Source organism: Girardinichthys multiradiatus, chromosome 2 (assembly GCF_021462225.1).
Source record: "Girardinichthys multiradiatus isolate DD_20200921_A chromosome 2, DD_fGirMul_XY1, whole genome shotgun sequence".
In the NCBI taxonomy this organism is placed as follows: domain Eukaryota; kingdom Metazoa; phylum Chordata; class Actinopteri; order Cyprinodontiformes; family Goodeidae; genus Girardinichthys; species Girardinichthys multiradiatus.
The window spans coordinates 27,088,187-27,104,745 of NC_061795.1; the positions used below are offsets into that span (position 1 = coordinate 27,088,187).

The 16,559-nt window shown below is 42.8% G+C and overlaps 1 protein-coding gene across 1 annotated transcript in view; it reads right to left on the reverse strand.

Annotated features, from left to right (window-relative positions):
• The window catches only part of scaper (S-phase cyclin A-associated protein in the ER), a 76,588-nt gene that overhangs the window by 41,473 nt on the left and 18,556 nt on the right, over positions 1 to 16,559 (reverse strand). Inside the window, exons 9-20 of the mRNA XM_047355320.1 lie at positions 15,975 to 16,328; positions 14,873 to 15,040; positions 14,709 to 14,772; positions 14,499 to 14,616; positions 13,438 to 13,549; positions 12,885 to 13,025; positions 12,604 to 12,759; positions 12,357 to 12,499; positions 10,886 to 10,967; positions 10,638 to 10,790; positions 9,350 to 9,457; positions 4,837 to 4,973 (exon numbers count right to left, since the gene is read on the reverse strand). Coding sequence (XP_047211276.1) covers positions 4,837 to 4,973; positions 9,350 to 9,457; positions 10,638 to 10,790; positions 10,886 to 10,967; positions 12,357 to 12,499; positions 12,604 to 12,759; positions 12,885 to 13,025; positions 13,438 to 13,549; positions 14,499 to 14,616; positions 14,709 to 14,772; positions 14,873 to 15,040; positions 15,975 to 16,328 — 1,736 coding nt within the window. The remainder of the gene's footprint in view (positions 1 to 4,836; positions 4,974 to 9,349; positions 9,458 to 10,637; positions 10,791 to 10,885; positions 10,968 to 12,356; positions 12,500 to 12,603; positions 12,760 to 12,884; positions 13,026 to 13,437; positions 13,550 to 14,498; positions 14,617 to 14,708; positions 14,773 to 14,872; positions 15,041 to 15,974; positions 16,329 to 16,559) is intronic.

Genomic DNA, 16,559 nt, shown 5'->3' on the forward strand with positions numbered 1-16,559 from the left:
GTTGTCAATGGATAGTCATCTCCATGCAGTCCACCACTTCATATCATCTGTACTGTAAATTATTACAAACCCCTCCACCACGTTAACGTGGTGGAGGGGTTTGAGTGCTCAAATGATCCTAGAGGCTATGTTGTCTGGGGCCTAAATGCCCCTGGTAGGGTCTCCCATGGCAAACAGGCTCTAGGTGATGGGTCAGACAAAGAGTGGTTCAAGAATCCCTCATGAAGAACAAAATATCGAGGCACGTGACGTCGCCCGGTACGGCGGAGCCGGGGTCCCACCCTGGAGCCAGGCCTGGGGTCGGGACTCGTCGGAGAGCGCCTGGTGGCCGGGTTGCTCCTCGCGGGACCCGGCCGGGCCAAGCCCGAACCAGAGACGCAAGGCCATCCCACAGTGGGCCCACCACCTGCAGGGGGAACCGTGAGGGACCGGTGCAAAGAGGATTGGGTGGCGGACGAAGGTGGAGACCTCAGCGGCCCGATCCCCGGATGCTTAGGCTGGCTCTAGGGACGTGGAATGTCACCTCGCTGGGGGGGAAGGAGCCTGAGCTTGTGCGGGAGGTCGAGAGATATCGACTAGAAATAGTCGGGCTCGCCTCCACGCACAGCGTGGGCTCTGGAACCCATCTCCTTGAGAGGGGTTGGACTCTCTTCTCCTCTGGAGTGGCCCACGGGGAGAGGCGGCGGGCTGGTGTGGGTTTGTTTGTTGCCCCCCAGCTCAGCCGTCTCGTGTTGGGGTTTACCCCAGTGGATGAGAGGGTCGTATCCCTGTGCCTTCGGGTTGGGGAGAGGTCTCTGACTATCATTTCAGCCTACGGGCCAAGCGGTAGTTCAGAGTACCCGGCCTTTCTTGGCATCCCTGTCGGGGGTGCTGGATAGTGCCCCTCCCGGGGACTCCATTATTGTGCTGGGGGACTTCAACGCCCACGTGGGGAACGACAGTGACACCTGGAGAGGCGTGATCGGGAGGAATGGCCTCCCCGATCTGAATCCGAGTGGTGTTTTGTTATTGGACTTCTGTGCTAGTCACGGATTGTCCATAATGAACACCATGTTCAAACATAAGGATGTCCATCAGTGCACTTGGCACCAGGACACCCTAGGCAGGAGGTCGATGATCGACTTTGTTGTCGTATCATCAGACCTTCGGCCGCATGTTTTGGACACTCGGGTGAAGAGAGGGGCTGAGCTGTCCACTGATCACCACCTGGTGGTGAGTTGGATCCACTGGAGGAGGAGAAAGCCGGACAGACTTGGCAGGCCCAAGCGCATAGTGAAGGTCTGCTGGGAACGCCTGGAGGACCCCTCGGCCAGGGATGTATTCAACTCCCACCTCCGGGAGAGCTTCGACCAGATCCCGGGGGATGTTGGAGACATAGAGTCCGAGTGGACCATGTTCTCTGCATCTATTGTCAATGCTGCTGCCCGTAGCTGCGGCCGTAAGGTCTGCGGTGCCTGTCGCGGCGGCAATCCCAGAACCCGGTGGTGGACCCCTGGCATTAAGGGATGCTGTCAAGCTGAAGAAGGAGTCCTATCGGCTGCGGTTGGCTTGTGGGACTCCTGAGGCGGCTGACGGGTACCGTGAGGCCAAGCGTGCTGCGGCCCGGGCTGTGGCAGAGGGAAAAACTCGGGCCTGGAAGGAGTTCGGTGAGGCCATGGAGAAGGACTACTGGTTGGCCTCGAAGCGATTCTGGCAAACCGTCCGGCGCCTCAGGAGGGGGAAGCAGTGCTTCGCCAACACTGTTTATAGTGGGGGTGGGAGGCTGCTGACCTCGACTGGGGACATTATCGGGCGGTGGAAGGAGTACTTTGAGGATCTCCTCAATCCTGCCATCACGTGGTGGAAACAGAGGCTGGGGACTCGGGGTTGGACTCTTTCATCACCCAGGCTGAAGTCACCGAGGTGGTTAAAAAGCTCCGCGGTGGCACGGCTTCGGGGGTGGATGAGCTCCGCCCTGAGTACCTCAAGTCTCTGGATGTTGTAGGGCTGTCATGGTTGACACGCCTCTTCAACATTGCGTGGCGGTCGGGGACAGTGCCTCTGGACTGGCAGATTGGGGTGGCGGTCCCGGAGAGTGTGTTCCAACTACAGGGGGATCACACTCCTCAGCCTCCCTGGTAAGGCCTACGCCAGGGTATTGGAGAGGAGAGTCCGACCGATAGTCGAACCTCGGCTTCAGGAGGAGTAGTGTGGTTTTCGTCCCGGCCGTGGAACACTAGACCAGCTCTATACCCTCTACAGGGTGCTCGAGGGTTCATGGGAGTTTGCCCATCCGGTCCCTGTACGAGCGGAGCAGGAGTTTGGTCCGCATTGCCGGCACTAAGTCGGACCTGTTCCCGGTGCATGTTGGACTCCGGCAGGGCTGCCCTTTGTCACCGGTCCTGTTCACAACTTTTATGGACAGGATTTCTAGACGCAGCCAAGGGCCAGCGGGGGTCTGGTTTGGGGACCAGTGGATTTCGTCTCTTCTTTTTGCGGATGACGTGGTCCTGCTGGCCCCATCTAGCCAAGACCTACAGCATGCGCTGTGGCGGTTCACAGCCGAGTGTGAAGCGGCTGGGATGAGGATCAGCTCCTCCAAGTCCGAGGCCATGGTACTCGACCGGAAAATGGTGGCTTGTCCTCTTCAGGTTGGAGGGGAGTTCCTGCCTCAAGTGGAGGAGTTTAAGTATCTCGGGGTCTTGTTCACGAGTGAGGGAAGAATGGAGCGGGAGATCGACAGACGGATCGGTGCGGCTGCCACAGTAATGGGGGCACTGTGCCGGTCCATTGTGGTGAAGAGAGAGCTGAGCCGAAAAGCAAAGCTCTCAATTTACCGGTCGGTCTACGTTCCTACCCTCACCTATGGCCATGAACTTTGGGTCAACTTTGCAAGTTCTCCCACTTAGAAATCATGGAGGGGTCTGAAATTTTCATTTTAGGTGCATGTCCACTGTAAGAGATATAGTCTAAAAAAAAAAATCCGGAAATCACAATGTATGATTTTTTAAATAATTTATTTGTGTGTTACTGCTGCAAATAAGTATATGAACACCTGCAAAAATCAATGTTATTATTTGGTACAGTAGCCTTTGTTTGCATTAACAGAGGTCAAACGTTTCCTGTAGTTTTTTACCAGGTTTGCACAAACTGCAGTAGGGATTTTGGCCCATTCCTCCACACAGATCTTCTCCAGATCAGCCAGCTTTCTGGGCTGTCGCTGAGAAACACAGAGTTTGAGCTCCCTCCAAACATTTTTTACAGGGTTTAGTTCTGGAGACTGGCTAGGCCACTCCAGAACCTTGATATGCTTCTTACGGAGCCACTCCTTGGTTATCCTGGCTGTGTGCTTCGGGTCATTGTCATGTTGAAACACCCCCAAAGCATGATGCTTACAACCCCATGCTTCAGAGTAGGGATGGTGTTTTGGGAATGGTACTCATCATTCTTTGTCCTCCAAACATGGCGAGTGGAATTAAGACCAAAAAGTTTTATTTTGGTTTCATCTGACCACAGAACTTTCTCCAATGACTCCTCTGGATCATCCAAATGGTCATGGGCAAACTTAAGACAGGCCTGGACGTGTGCTGATTTAAGCAGCGGAACCTTCTGTGCCATGCATGACTTGAAACTATGATGTCTTAGTGTTTTACTCACAGTAACCTTGGAAACAGTGGTGCCAGCTCTCTTCAGGTCATTGACCAGCTCCTCCCATGTAGTTCTGGGCTGATTCCTCACCTTTCTTAGGATCATTGATACGCCACGAGGTGAGATCTTGCATGGAGCCCCAGTCCGAGGGAGACTGACTGTCATGTTTAGCTTCTTCCATTTTCTAATAATTGCTCCAACAGGTGATCTTTTTTCACCAAACTGCTTGGCAATTGCTCCATAGCCCTTCCCGGCCTTGTGGAGCTCTACAATTTTGTCTCTGGTGTCTTTGGACACCAGAGGTCTTATCCATGTTAGTAGTTAGTCTTACTGATTGTGTGGGGTGGACAGGTGTCTTTATGCAGCTAACGACTTCAAACAGGTGCTTCTAATTTAGAATAATAAGTGGAGTCGAGGTGGATGTTTTAGAGGCGGACTAACAGGTCTTTGAGGGCCAGAATTTTTGCTGATTGGCAGGTGTTCAAATACTTATTTGCAGCAGTAACACACAATTATTTAAAAAAATCATACATTGTGATTTTTTTTTAGATTATGTCTCTCACAGTGGGCATGAACCTAAGATGAAAATTTCAGACCCCTCCATGATTTCTAAGTGGAAGAACGTGCAAAGTCGCAGGGCGTTCAAATACTTATTTTCCTCACTGTATGTTGCATCAGTAACATCTCTACACATACTGTTAGTCAATAAAAACTGTTAACATCGCCTCTATTATGCTCTCTTCCCTTTTTGACAGTGTATAAATCTGACAGAGTTGAAGTCTAGGGTATGACATACAGCACATCACTTTCTATTTGTTGATTACTATTGATTTACTTCGATGCATCATTTAAAAATCAATAACCTAGAAGAAGAAAAGTAGACATGGCTCATACATACTTTAACATGCATCTTGTAGACTAAAGGAGACTTCAGATTTGGCAGTACTATAGCAGCAATTTGGAGAAAAGCTCTTACCAGGAGGGAAAGAAGGGAACCTACGGATCGATCTGCAGCTTTGCTCTCCAATCACAGAAAGTGGTCATAAATTCACTTCATCAGTGTGATCTTGTCGACAGCAAAGATGCAAATATAATCTGCTTTTTGTCTCTTTGTCACTTTTTTTTTTGGAGTTTCTGTGAGAAGACGAGGGTCAAGCGGGGCAAAAAACCGGTGGACAGAATTTTGAGGAAAAAAAAGGGTTTTATTACCGTGAGTTCATTCTGGCACGAAGCTTCTTTGCTTTCTTCCTTGCTTTCTGGCGCTCCTCACCATCCTTCACACTCTCAGAGGAAACAGAGCTGTCAGTCAATATGTCCACGATATACTTCTTTAAGGAAAGGTGCTCCTAAGACAGAAATGGAAAAAATATACACTACCGGTCAAAGGTTTTAGACACACTTTCTCATTTAATGGTTTTCTTTATGTTTATGACTATTTACATTGTACATAGATTCTCACTGAAGGTATCAAAACTGTGAATGAACACATTGAATATTGTAGCAAACGAAAAATTGAAAATTAAAAAATAACTTTAAATGTGTTTTATATTTTAGATTCTCTAAAGTAGCCTCCCTTTGCTGTGATGTCTGAAATATTAACCTTTGGCCGTCTCTCAATGAACTTCTAGGAAGTTCTTTCAAAACTCTTTGGAAAACCAAGAGAGCAAAGCAGTCATCAAAGCAAAAATTGGCTATTTTGAAGAATCTAAAATATAAAAATGTTTAGTGTTATTTTTATATTTTTTCAAAATCAACCGAAACTTAACTTAACCACCGTTTAAAATTTCTGGATGTTTCAACTATTCAACTAGATATCGCTGGGCTCCAAACAGCTAATATCGTAGGGATAAACATATTCAAAAACAACACAACTGGATTGGTCACAATAAAACGAAACATCTGCAAATTAAAAACGGACCAAGATCCCGGATGCTTATTGGAATTGGACGTTTTTAGCTCGATCGGCACTGGCTGGTGACAGGCTGTTTAGAAACTCAAAATAAGGTAAATTTTTTTTATATCAGTGAAAGCATCATACACATTAACAACCAAATCAAGGCAACAACAACAACAACAACTCTCTGGAAAAAGAACCTAGTTAGCCATAGTCAGTTAAGTGTTTTAGTTGAACTCAAGGTGAAATCGAGGAGATCTAAAAGGTTATTTAAAAGAAAACTAGTTTATACAATATGTCGAAGCATGTCTGCGGCTTATTTAGGCTTTGAAAGAGCGAGAGGGCAAGACTTTAGCAGATAACAGTAAGGCTGAACAGAGAACAATGAAGTTGGTCCTATTTATGTTTTAAATTTTTTAATCTGTCTGTTATGGAATAGCGGGATTTGGAAATGTCGGCGGGCTTTTGGACATATCAGAGGTAGGTTAATAATCTGCATTCTTGGCAGGGAATACATGCAGACACTGTTTTAGTGATACTAGCCATGCCATCAACAATACAAGATGCTAAAGATCATCTTAAATGTCAGCTCCGCATGACTTTTTGCCTTAGTTGTAAAATATTAGTAAAAATCCTGCCTAACAGCATACGCTCACTTGTGATATGGCCCCCACTTGCAACTTCAAATATTAATGACTTCTCAAGGCCGTCTTTTGTATCTTCAAATATTCCAGCTTCTAAAAAACAAAATAAAAAAATGGAATCAGCTCAGATCTGTATTATCAGACAAAAGCTTTATAAAAACCTTTGAGAAAAAAAAAAAAAACATTGCCTCAAAACCCTGATCAGCACATCTTTCCTGCAAATACACAACAATCATTGTCAAACACATAAGGAAGTTCTACACTGAATGCGTGAAAGTTCTCAATAACACCACCAGACCCGGTAATTACCTCCAATTCTCCATTCTCGTTTATATCTACAAGCCCACCCATAGACATGCAAGCAGCCTGGAGGTGTTGCCTTCGGTCTGGGCGCAGTGAGATGATTCTGATGTTTCCACCAGCCGACGGGAATGTAACTACCTTTGAACAGCATGATGCATGTGCAAGAAACCAATTACCCAATTATCCTGTCATCTAGCACCCCAGAGAATAGGATGGCCATCAGATAAAGGGTTTCTATTCAGTCGTGAAGCCAACTTGTGTGTGGGATACTATACCCTTTGGTCAAGTGTTGTCCCTGCACCTGCTGCATGAATGAAGGCTGTCACTGAGAGGGGTAATAAAAACCTCAATTGTGCAAAAGCAAATTAGTCCAACAAAACTACAGACGGAATCCAAACTTAACCTAAAGAAAGTGAAAAGGTCCTTTTTCATAAGAATACAGGGATAGATTACTTCTTAAACAAAATCCAGAGCCCAAATTCCAGGTGTCTTATGATGTTAGAAACAGTTTTTACCTCGTCTACAGCAGGTTGAGTTTTATATTTTTCAGCATCGGTTATGTCAACCAAATATGACCAGATTGCACACTAACAGCTAAATCTAAATATTTCCTTGTTAAACAAAATACAGACATTTCCTTTTGACAAAGTTGGTGGTGTTGTTAAGATTTTTGCTGGAGTCTTAACTTTTATTAAAACTTCACATTAAGTGCATTATTTGTGTTTCAAAGACCAATACCTTTATAGGAAAATATAGTAAATGAGCACAAAATTTGTTACAACAGCTTTGAAAACAAAACGTTCTTTGCATATAACGCCGTTATGTTATCTAGAAAACGAATGCCTTTCTATTTTTATTACATGCATGTACCTTTGCCCTGTGTCACTGATATTGCAGGTCAGTCAGGACTCATGACCATAGCTGTCCTGTGCTTGGGAAGTAGCTGACCTATAATATGTCTGAGAGGCTATCCAGTGCATCAGCCACTTACCTAATGGAAGTGTTTAGACATTTAGTAATCCAAAACACCATGGGGTACAAAAATCCCAACAGTTAGATCAAACGTTGCTGGAATATCAGGGGACAACACTACGACATGAACTACAATCACTGGCACTTTTAGCAGGCAAGAGCTTCAGACTTGATGGCGGATAGTTGTCTACCACAGAACCACAGCAACAAAGCAGTGAAGACACTGACCCAAGGGCGCAGATTGGCTCTGATGGCAGAAATGTGATAGCACTGGAAACATCTGTTGTTTTTTACTGACACAAGGTGACATGTCATACATCTAAAAAGGCAGCATTTTAACAAATGTATATTATACAAGATATGTTTCCATGCTCCTTCAATCCTGTACAAAATACTGTGGTACACATACAGTACAGTTACATGTCATATTGGTGTTAAGGTAAGCTATCACACTACAACAGTTTTGAAGGAATAACACCCCTAAGTACAGTATTTCAGTTACTTATCTTTACCGTAGTCTTTGTATTGATGCAACTAACATATTTGGTCTGTTAATATACTTTTGGAAACAAAACTTTTAATCAAAACAATTGATTACAAATGGTTTCCTGAAATTATTTTCAGCCTTCTGATTTGAAGTTATTTCAAAAAATATAATCAATGTTAGATTACCCTGTTCTTCTGAAAGGCCATCTTCTGCTAGTTGTGCTTTCCAAGCACTACATAAACCAAAAAACATATTATTTTTACTATTAATGTCTTTATCTGAAGTAATTAATAAATAAAGCCCCTTGATTCATTTGATCTTTTAAATATCTGAAAGCTCTTAATATTTGCCAGAAAATGGATTTACTTGAACTTGGACAAGGATAACTTCCCTACGGTCACACTGACAAAAGCCTATTTCAAATCTTCCAAGAAGAATGAAACGATGTTCAGTTCAAATATGATCATCAATATAGTGCATCTAGGGCAACAAGTAGTGACACACCCGTGTGTACTGAAATGAGCGGGATGCTAGCCTTTAAAGATATTCTTCTTGTGGAAATGGAAGGAAAGTCCTAGTAATGCATACAAACCAGTCTGATGTAGATGATAATCACACTTAAAACTTTACATAGGGTCTCGAGTATAAAAAATGAGATATTTGTTCAAGAAAACTAATATTTCTCTTTAGTATCTGCTAAATGTGTGACAATAGCTGCAAAACTGTGTACCTTTAAATTATTTCACTGAACGAACAGTTTAGTAGTAACTATAGCTGAAAACAGTTAAATTAATTTGAATATTCCGCTTTTGATTAGGATACTGGATGTGCACCTCTTGGGAAATCGATGAGCTTTCACTTACAATGTTTTGAATTTGTGTTGATAAATCTAAATGTATGCGTCTAAAGACTTAAGAGCGAAGTAAGAATGCAGCAAGTGCCTAAAAATTGTGCAATTAGAGGAAATAATTATTATAATGGCAAGAGCAAAAAGTTAAGAGGTATTGATTGTTCTGTGTTAAAGGTAAAATAAATGGAGCAGGAAGGACCAAAGGCGCTGCTTCTAGCACCAATAGTTGTCAGCCACACAATGAGCTTTGCTGAAAAGCCAATCTCATATTGCAGCCTGAGAGACTACCTTGCATTAAGAAGCTGCTTTCCCACAGAAAGCCACTCCATGACTAAAAAAGCCTAGGGACAACAGGGTAACATCAAACCCTTACTGAAGCCTGACCATGTACATTTTAAGGTTCATTTCTAACCATAGCAAGCAACAGTGCCGAAGCAGATATAATAGGATGCATAAACGATCACATCACCTACGTCACAAAGGACAACTGCTGTTTCACTTTGTCTATTTACATAACACAGGCAGCAGCAGGGCAGGATGTTTGTTCCCCGCAGCATGTTGGTGATACGCACCACTTCCTCATCAGAGAGCTCTCGGCCCTGGATGCTGCTACTGTCTCGCACGGCCTGCTGGTGCCTCTTGCCCTTGGTGTGGCTGAACAGGTGCACTTCTGAAGTGATCTGCAAATACAAACACAGTGGTCAGAGGTCAGTGCAATGGGCACAATGGAGGCAGGAGCAGGAAAGGGTCAGCAGGGCCCCGTTTTACCCTTGGTGAAACAGTAAACCACACAGATGAGCACAGTGGGACATATAGCTCATATGTATAGACATATAGCAAATATAGAGGACAAAAAGTGTTGTGTAAAAGTATTCATACTACTTGAATTATATTACATTTTCTGCAGCGGTTCTACCACAAATTATATTTTATGTGGAACAAGACAAAGCGGCAAATAATTGTGAAGAGGAATGAAATTTATGTTTTGGAGAGTCCCAAATTAAATCTAACAGAATCTGTAGAGGGAGCTAAAGATGAAGGTGGTGGTAAGGCTTATTACAACTAACAATGTTCTACTTTGTGGTTTAATTAACAAAAGTCGAAATAAAATACATGGAATTTGTGGATGTCATGTTACACAATGTGCAAAGGTTTAAAGGGTATGAATACCTTTTCAAGGAGGTCTTAAGATGGAGCTCATCTGATAAATTGCTATTGAAGAAGGAGTGGTGAAAGAAGCAATAGTTTTTAATCATTTTCTGCAAACCAGCCCATTTGAGGTGGTTTTGTGTTTAATGTTATTAAACAAAGTGTTCACTGCTGACCCATCTGTGATCTCTGGAGTCAGATGTCCACCCAAGGTCAGTTAACATTTTAACAAGATTCCCTATTTTGCCCTTGACCCTTCTTTCTATCTGATGCTGGTTAAAAATACCAAGGCGTTCTGCTCTTGTTGTCATGGCAGCCAGTTAATCAGAGATAAATGTGTACTTATGCAATTTGGTGCCAGATGCTTTTTTTTTTTTTTTTTTTAAAGGGGGAAAAAAAACAGGAATATAGTCATTCATAAATCAGTTTAATAAATGCTTTAAAAATCCTTTGAATAACCTTAATGTCAGCATTTTTCTTACATGCAGACTGCCAAACATTGCATCAGAGATGCCTTAAACTACCAAAGCTCCCAACTGGCTCCATTTTCCATGTTTCTTCCTGACTGTGGTTGTTTTAATTATATTTTTTTTCAATAGAGGATCTCAATAGGAAATCAAAGTCATTTAAGCTCAAGAAGAAGCATTAACGATCTTAATAAGAACAAAACGGTACACAAGATGACACAACAAGCCCTGAAACTTTACATACCACAACACCACACAGTGAGCACTGTTTCTTTCGCTCATATGGTGTCAGTTTAGGGGCGTAGTCTGTGTTTGCATGCCGACCGCTACTGAGCTCAGCAGCTTTCTCTTTCCTTTGCTCTATTTGCTCCATATGCCTTCGGCTGCTCTCGTCATGCTGGGTAGGAACCAAAAAAAACGTAGGTCATATGGAAAGCGGGCATTTCTGCACTATGTCTGCGAAAGCAGCAAGGTGGTGCGGTATACACTTACCTTCATTTGAATTTTCTTCTGGAGCTCCTCCATGGCCTCTTGTTGGGCAGCACTAAGAGCAGCCAGGCGCTCCTCTCGGTCTCTGTGGATTTAAAAATATGCATTTAAATGTAAATGCTTACATGCATACCTTATGTTGCTTGACAATAATACAGATAATTGACAAATGTTTTACATTTATTCGCTGATTTTTATTAAGAGATAATAGTATTTTCTAAAAGTAGTGATACCCCCCGAACTCTTTTACATTTTGTCATTTACAACAAAGACCAACACAAAATATTAAATTATTATCAAGCAGAAGAACAAGGACACATCGTTTCTAACATGAAAAAGAAATCTTGAGTGTGACAAGCATTTAACCTTCTCCCTAATCTAAAGTCTCTTCCATCTATCTTTTTATTAACCGTGATCAGCTTCCCAGTTCCTGCTGAAGAAAAGCTTCCCAAAGCATGATGACATCACCACCATGTTTCACCTTTGGGATGTCATGTTCAGGTTTTGGTGGGTGACAGTGGCTCAGTGGGAAAAGCCACTGTCTGGCAAATGGAAGGTTGTGAGTTCAATTCCATCCTCCCTACTACATGTCAACGTACCTACCAATCTGCAAATTAGTGTATGGCTGTGTGAGTGTTGGTGAGTGGACGAGATGCAGAGCATCAAAGTGCTTTAAGCAGTTGGTATCTAGAAAGGCGCTATAGGTGGACAGCCTTGTCTTGGTAGGTTCGAAGTTGTGCCTTACTCTTTCCAATTCAGACGATGATTGAGTCTTTGTGACACATCCCAAGCTTAGGGTATTGCTTTACAACTTAATCCTGCAATAAACATTTCCAGCCTGATGTGTTTCTTAGTCTTCATATTCTCTAATGTTCTCTAGCAAACCTCTGAGGTATTCACAGAGCAGCTGTTTTCATACGGAGATTAAATTACACATAGCTGGACCCCATTTACTAATAAGGTAACATCTGAAAGGCAACTGGTTGCAGTTGATTTCACTAAGGGGCATCAAGAGAAAATGGTGCTGAATGCAAATGCATGTTCTCTTTTAGATTGTTATTTACAGAAAGGTTTTGAAAACCACACATCCTTTCCATTCCACTTTACAATTATGCAGCACCTTGTGCTGGTGTATCACATTAAATCCCAGTAGAATACAATGAAGTTGGTCGCTGTAAGGTGACAAAATGTTTAAAGGTTCAAGGGGTATGAATACTTGTAGAAGGCACTAAATCCATAATAGGTTGCTATTTTTAGAAACAAATTAGGAAAAAAAACATCTTACTGAAAAAAAGACAAGATTGATTAGCTTTTTCAGCATTAGACTGGTTCATATTAAGTTTAGATCATTAGAAGCTAGGTCACTTATTAGGATATGAGTTAATGTAGAAATATTCTCATATAGTGGGAAAAAAATGCCATTTCTCATTTTACCAAAACGTGACCTGAAACAAGTTTATGTAAGAACACAAACCTGGCCCGTTCCCGCGCTGCATCCTCTCTAGCCTTTTCCTTTTCCTGCTTCTGCTGCTCAATACGGGCCTCCTGCTCCTTCCTCCTCGTCAGCAGCTCCTCCACTCTTGCCTGGCGCTCTGCTTCCAAGACCCTCTTACGTTCCTACAAGAACAAAAGTAAAATAATTGGACACGCTGCCAATTCTCTAAAAGGCAAAATGAAAGACCAGCACGTTGGCATCTCAAAAAAATAACTACAAATCCAACCTGAACAGCCTCATCTCTGGCCTGCTTCTCCTCCTGTCTTCTCTGTCTCTCCTCCTGTAGCTCATTAAGGCGTTGTTCATATTCGTTTAACTTCGCCAGGGCATCGTGCCTCTTATTTTGGGCCTCCAGAGTATTGATAAAAGCTATTTCATTCACCTGATGTTGCAAATACAGAAAAAGAACACACATTGTCAACAAAGTTACATGGTTCCAAATTACCTCACTTGGTAAATTCTGGAAGTGACACATTACTTAAATTTTTCCAGGATTCCCTTCTCTACCTTGGCCTCTTCTTCTTGAGCTTTCTTCACAATGGCCTGCAGCTGCAGCTCTCTCTTGAACTCAGCATGCAATAGCTTTTCTTCCATCATCTTCCGACGCTGGTCCAACAACTGCTCTTTCCATTTTCGCACATCCTTCTCCTACAGAAAGTGAAGAGTGATCAGCTGGCGAGGTGAAAACACAGGAATGTATGATAGATGCATAAAGACAGAACAGTGATAAGCCCTCCCAATTACTGCCTTCATTTGTGTGCCCTTGTGGGAATTAATAAGAATAAACACCACTTTATGAATTTATGTGGTCAACCTAATTTATTCTACATCTTTCTCATTTTGCTATGGCTTGGAGAATGAAAAACAAACTTCATGAAAGGCTGTAGATTTTGGCAAGAGATCTCATGTCAGGCTCTGACCAGCTGGCCTGAATGTGACTGGAGAGTTTTAATATTTAGTGATTTTATCAGGCAGTGTGTTGAAAGAAGTGCTTGTGGTGAGCCAGTATGAGCATAACTTGAATGGAGTTTCTTTAGGGACCTATCCATCTCTGACTTACCCTCTCCATGAGCTTCTGCAACTTGAGTGTCTTTTCTTCACGAAGTTTGTCCCTCAGCTGCTGTGCCTTCAGTTGTTTCTCCTCATGTTTCTTCTTTGACTCTGCAATTGTTCTGTAAAAATTATGGAACAAAATCCTTCATCCATCTGCTTTAAAATGGTGGGAGGTATCAAAAAATATGACACGGGGTTAATAAAAGGTAACTTATGACCATGCTGTGAGTAACAGGGGAAGAAGGGGTGGTCTGACTGCCTTCCAATTTCAGCTTTGAGTCCCTATTTTAAATTATTCTGTTACCTGCACATTTACAACAAATCTTTTAAAAGTAGGCCTGGAGGAATATTGTATTAGGATCTGAGACCCTTGAACCTTGTAGTGACTTTGACCACTCCCCGGTGTCAAGTGTGTTGAAAATAGAACCTCCATACTGATGATTATGTCCAAGCTGATCAAGCAGATGTTTAAATTCGTTCACTTCTGAGTTTTCCTTTCATAATTTGATTATTTTGCTGTGGAAAGTGGCTAAGGATGAATGCTTTAAGTTAGAGTTTTGCTAAATAATGCATGCAAGGCTAAGGCCGTCATCCTTAGCGCACCAAAACAATCTGATCCATAGATTTTTATTCCACAGTGAGGCAATGGCTGTGAGGCTGAAAACAATGTTTAAAAAAAATATTCAGAAATGTGTGTTTGCTTCAGCTGATGGCCCATGGTTTGCATTTGCTAAATGCAAACCATGCGTGGATAGTCATTTTAATTGTAGTGCATTGTTTAGGTCTGCTTTTGCTGCATGTTGTCTATTTTTACTCCAGAATTGGTTGTAACTAACTTTAGATTAAAAAGATGATGTGTGTAAACAGCTGAACTGAATATGGTACAACTTTATTAAGATTCACTCGGCTTCCGATGGCAGACAAAAAAAAACCTTCTCAAGGTTAAGTAGTAACAACTTGTCAGTTTGAGGTGCTGTTTGAAATGACAGGGCAAAAAAAATAACACTGTGGAAGCGTCTGTTATTAAACCAACAGATGAAAACCAGCATAAAAGAAAAATACTTTTACCTTTTGCGTGATGGTGAGGACAATTTTTCATGCATGTGAATTCCATGCCCAGGAGGGCGGGCAGGCTCTTCCTCTACAATATCCCCCCAAGAGGTACTCTGCCGCCAAGATTCCCGAGCTATAGAGAGGGACACCAATTAAAATATATTGACCGCAGTGTAACTTTACCATAAGAAATATTTAAGTTCATTCAGATGTTGAGTTCCATACCATCAAAATCAGCCAACACATCGTTCCAATCGATGTTGGCTCCATAACCTCCACAGCTGCTAGCCTTTGGTGGAGATTTGTTTTTAATGAAACTGTTTATGAAATAGCTGGTGCATGCACCAAACATTGTGAAGTTAAAACACATAAAGCATGAGTAGGCTTACAGTAAAATCACTTTCGTTGTCAGTCTCCAGATCATTGTTCTCTGCCTGAATCTCTCTGGTCAGCTGCTCTTCCTCAGCGATGGCGCTGGCTATGGCCTCTTCGTTGGCCTTCTCCAGCCGGTCCGCCAGTTCCTCTTTCTTAGCCAGGACCTCCGCCATTGACTGAGGCTGGGCACATCCACCAGTTCAATTAGACAAACAGAGTTTAGAAAAGTCTGGTAAAACCTTTGTAAGAAATAAAAATGATTCTATAGATGAATGTGCATGATTAGTTTCATATTTCTCTTCATTCTAAGTTTTTTCTTTGAGGACCAAACATGCAATAATATAAGGTTGTTACATTGCCAGTGAATTAATTCTGATAACTGGTACCAGGTAAAGTATTTTTCATCAAATTGAGGTTCCGCTATGATCTGACTTTTATGAGCGTGCATGAATCACAGGAATCAAAGTACCACTTTAGTCCAATCACAGTTTATACCACAAAACCACCACAACTATTACAAGTGGGAAAGCATCCAAAAGTCATGCTGGGGCATATTAACAGTGAGGGTGAAGAGATGGTGGAAGGAGGCAACTTTTGGAAGTAACAACTTCATTTAAGGATCTGAGTAATATGAGAGTTTAAAACCATACAGAAAATATAATCGATTCGGGGGGAGCAAGAACTTTAAATCATACAAGTTGGAAAAAGTGTCATGGAGCAAACCCCAGGCTTCTAATTGAAATAGACTTCTAATGACCCTTCTAATGACCTAAATGACACTAGACTGGCGAAAAATAAACACCTGTGACATTATTATTCATTTGAATACAATCTGAAGTAGAATCTCACGTACTAAAAAAAATGCAAACATTTACTTGAAGTTGATTTTAGCCAACAGCCTTGAAATACCTCCCACAACACATAGGCCATCTAGTCATAGCTATTTTTAACAATGAATGCTGCTTTACCAAAACTAAACAGAGCAACAGGGTCCCATCTGCACATTTGGTCTGAAAGTTTCTTGAGACCGACTTTGTTTAGGCGATAAAGAACCCTAGGGGATCCCTGCCCTCTCAGCCATCCCCTCCCTCTGCTCCTCCATCTCTCAGCACTCACAGTAGAAAGCTCTGTGGGGTCCAGCACACTCTCCAGTTTCACCGCTGCCATGGGAGCCTCGGCCTGTCCTGGAGCAGATGTTGTCATGCCCTGTGACGCGCCCCCCTCAGTTCCAGCGTCCCCAAAGGCCAACAGATTACTGAACCCATTCGTCTGGTGCAGGTCGACGGATGATGTAATGGTCTGAGCACAGACTGGGATTGATACAGTAATAATGTCTGTTGGTGGGACTGCGGCTTTGGACTGGGGGCACTCTGAGGCCTGGGATGGGACAAGTGATGCTACAGGGGGAGGCATGTCTTCACAGGGTGCGTCGACACACTGCTCTGAGTGTTGTACAGGCTCTGCTGGGGGCTGCACCAACAGTCACACACAAACACACGCAAACTGAATTAAAGACATGCATATTTCAACCAGTTCATGACGATGATGGAAAATAATGATAAAAACAAATTGTAATTAATCACATACAAGAAAGTAAAATCGTGCAGGGAAGCTGTTACTAACATGCTTTTAGACATGGGCCGGTCACCACTGTCAAGCTATACAGAGTTTCAAAAATGCTGAAGTTTGAAGACACTTTTC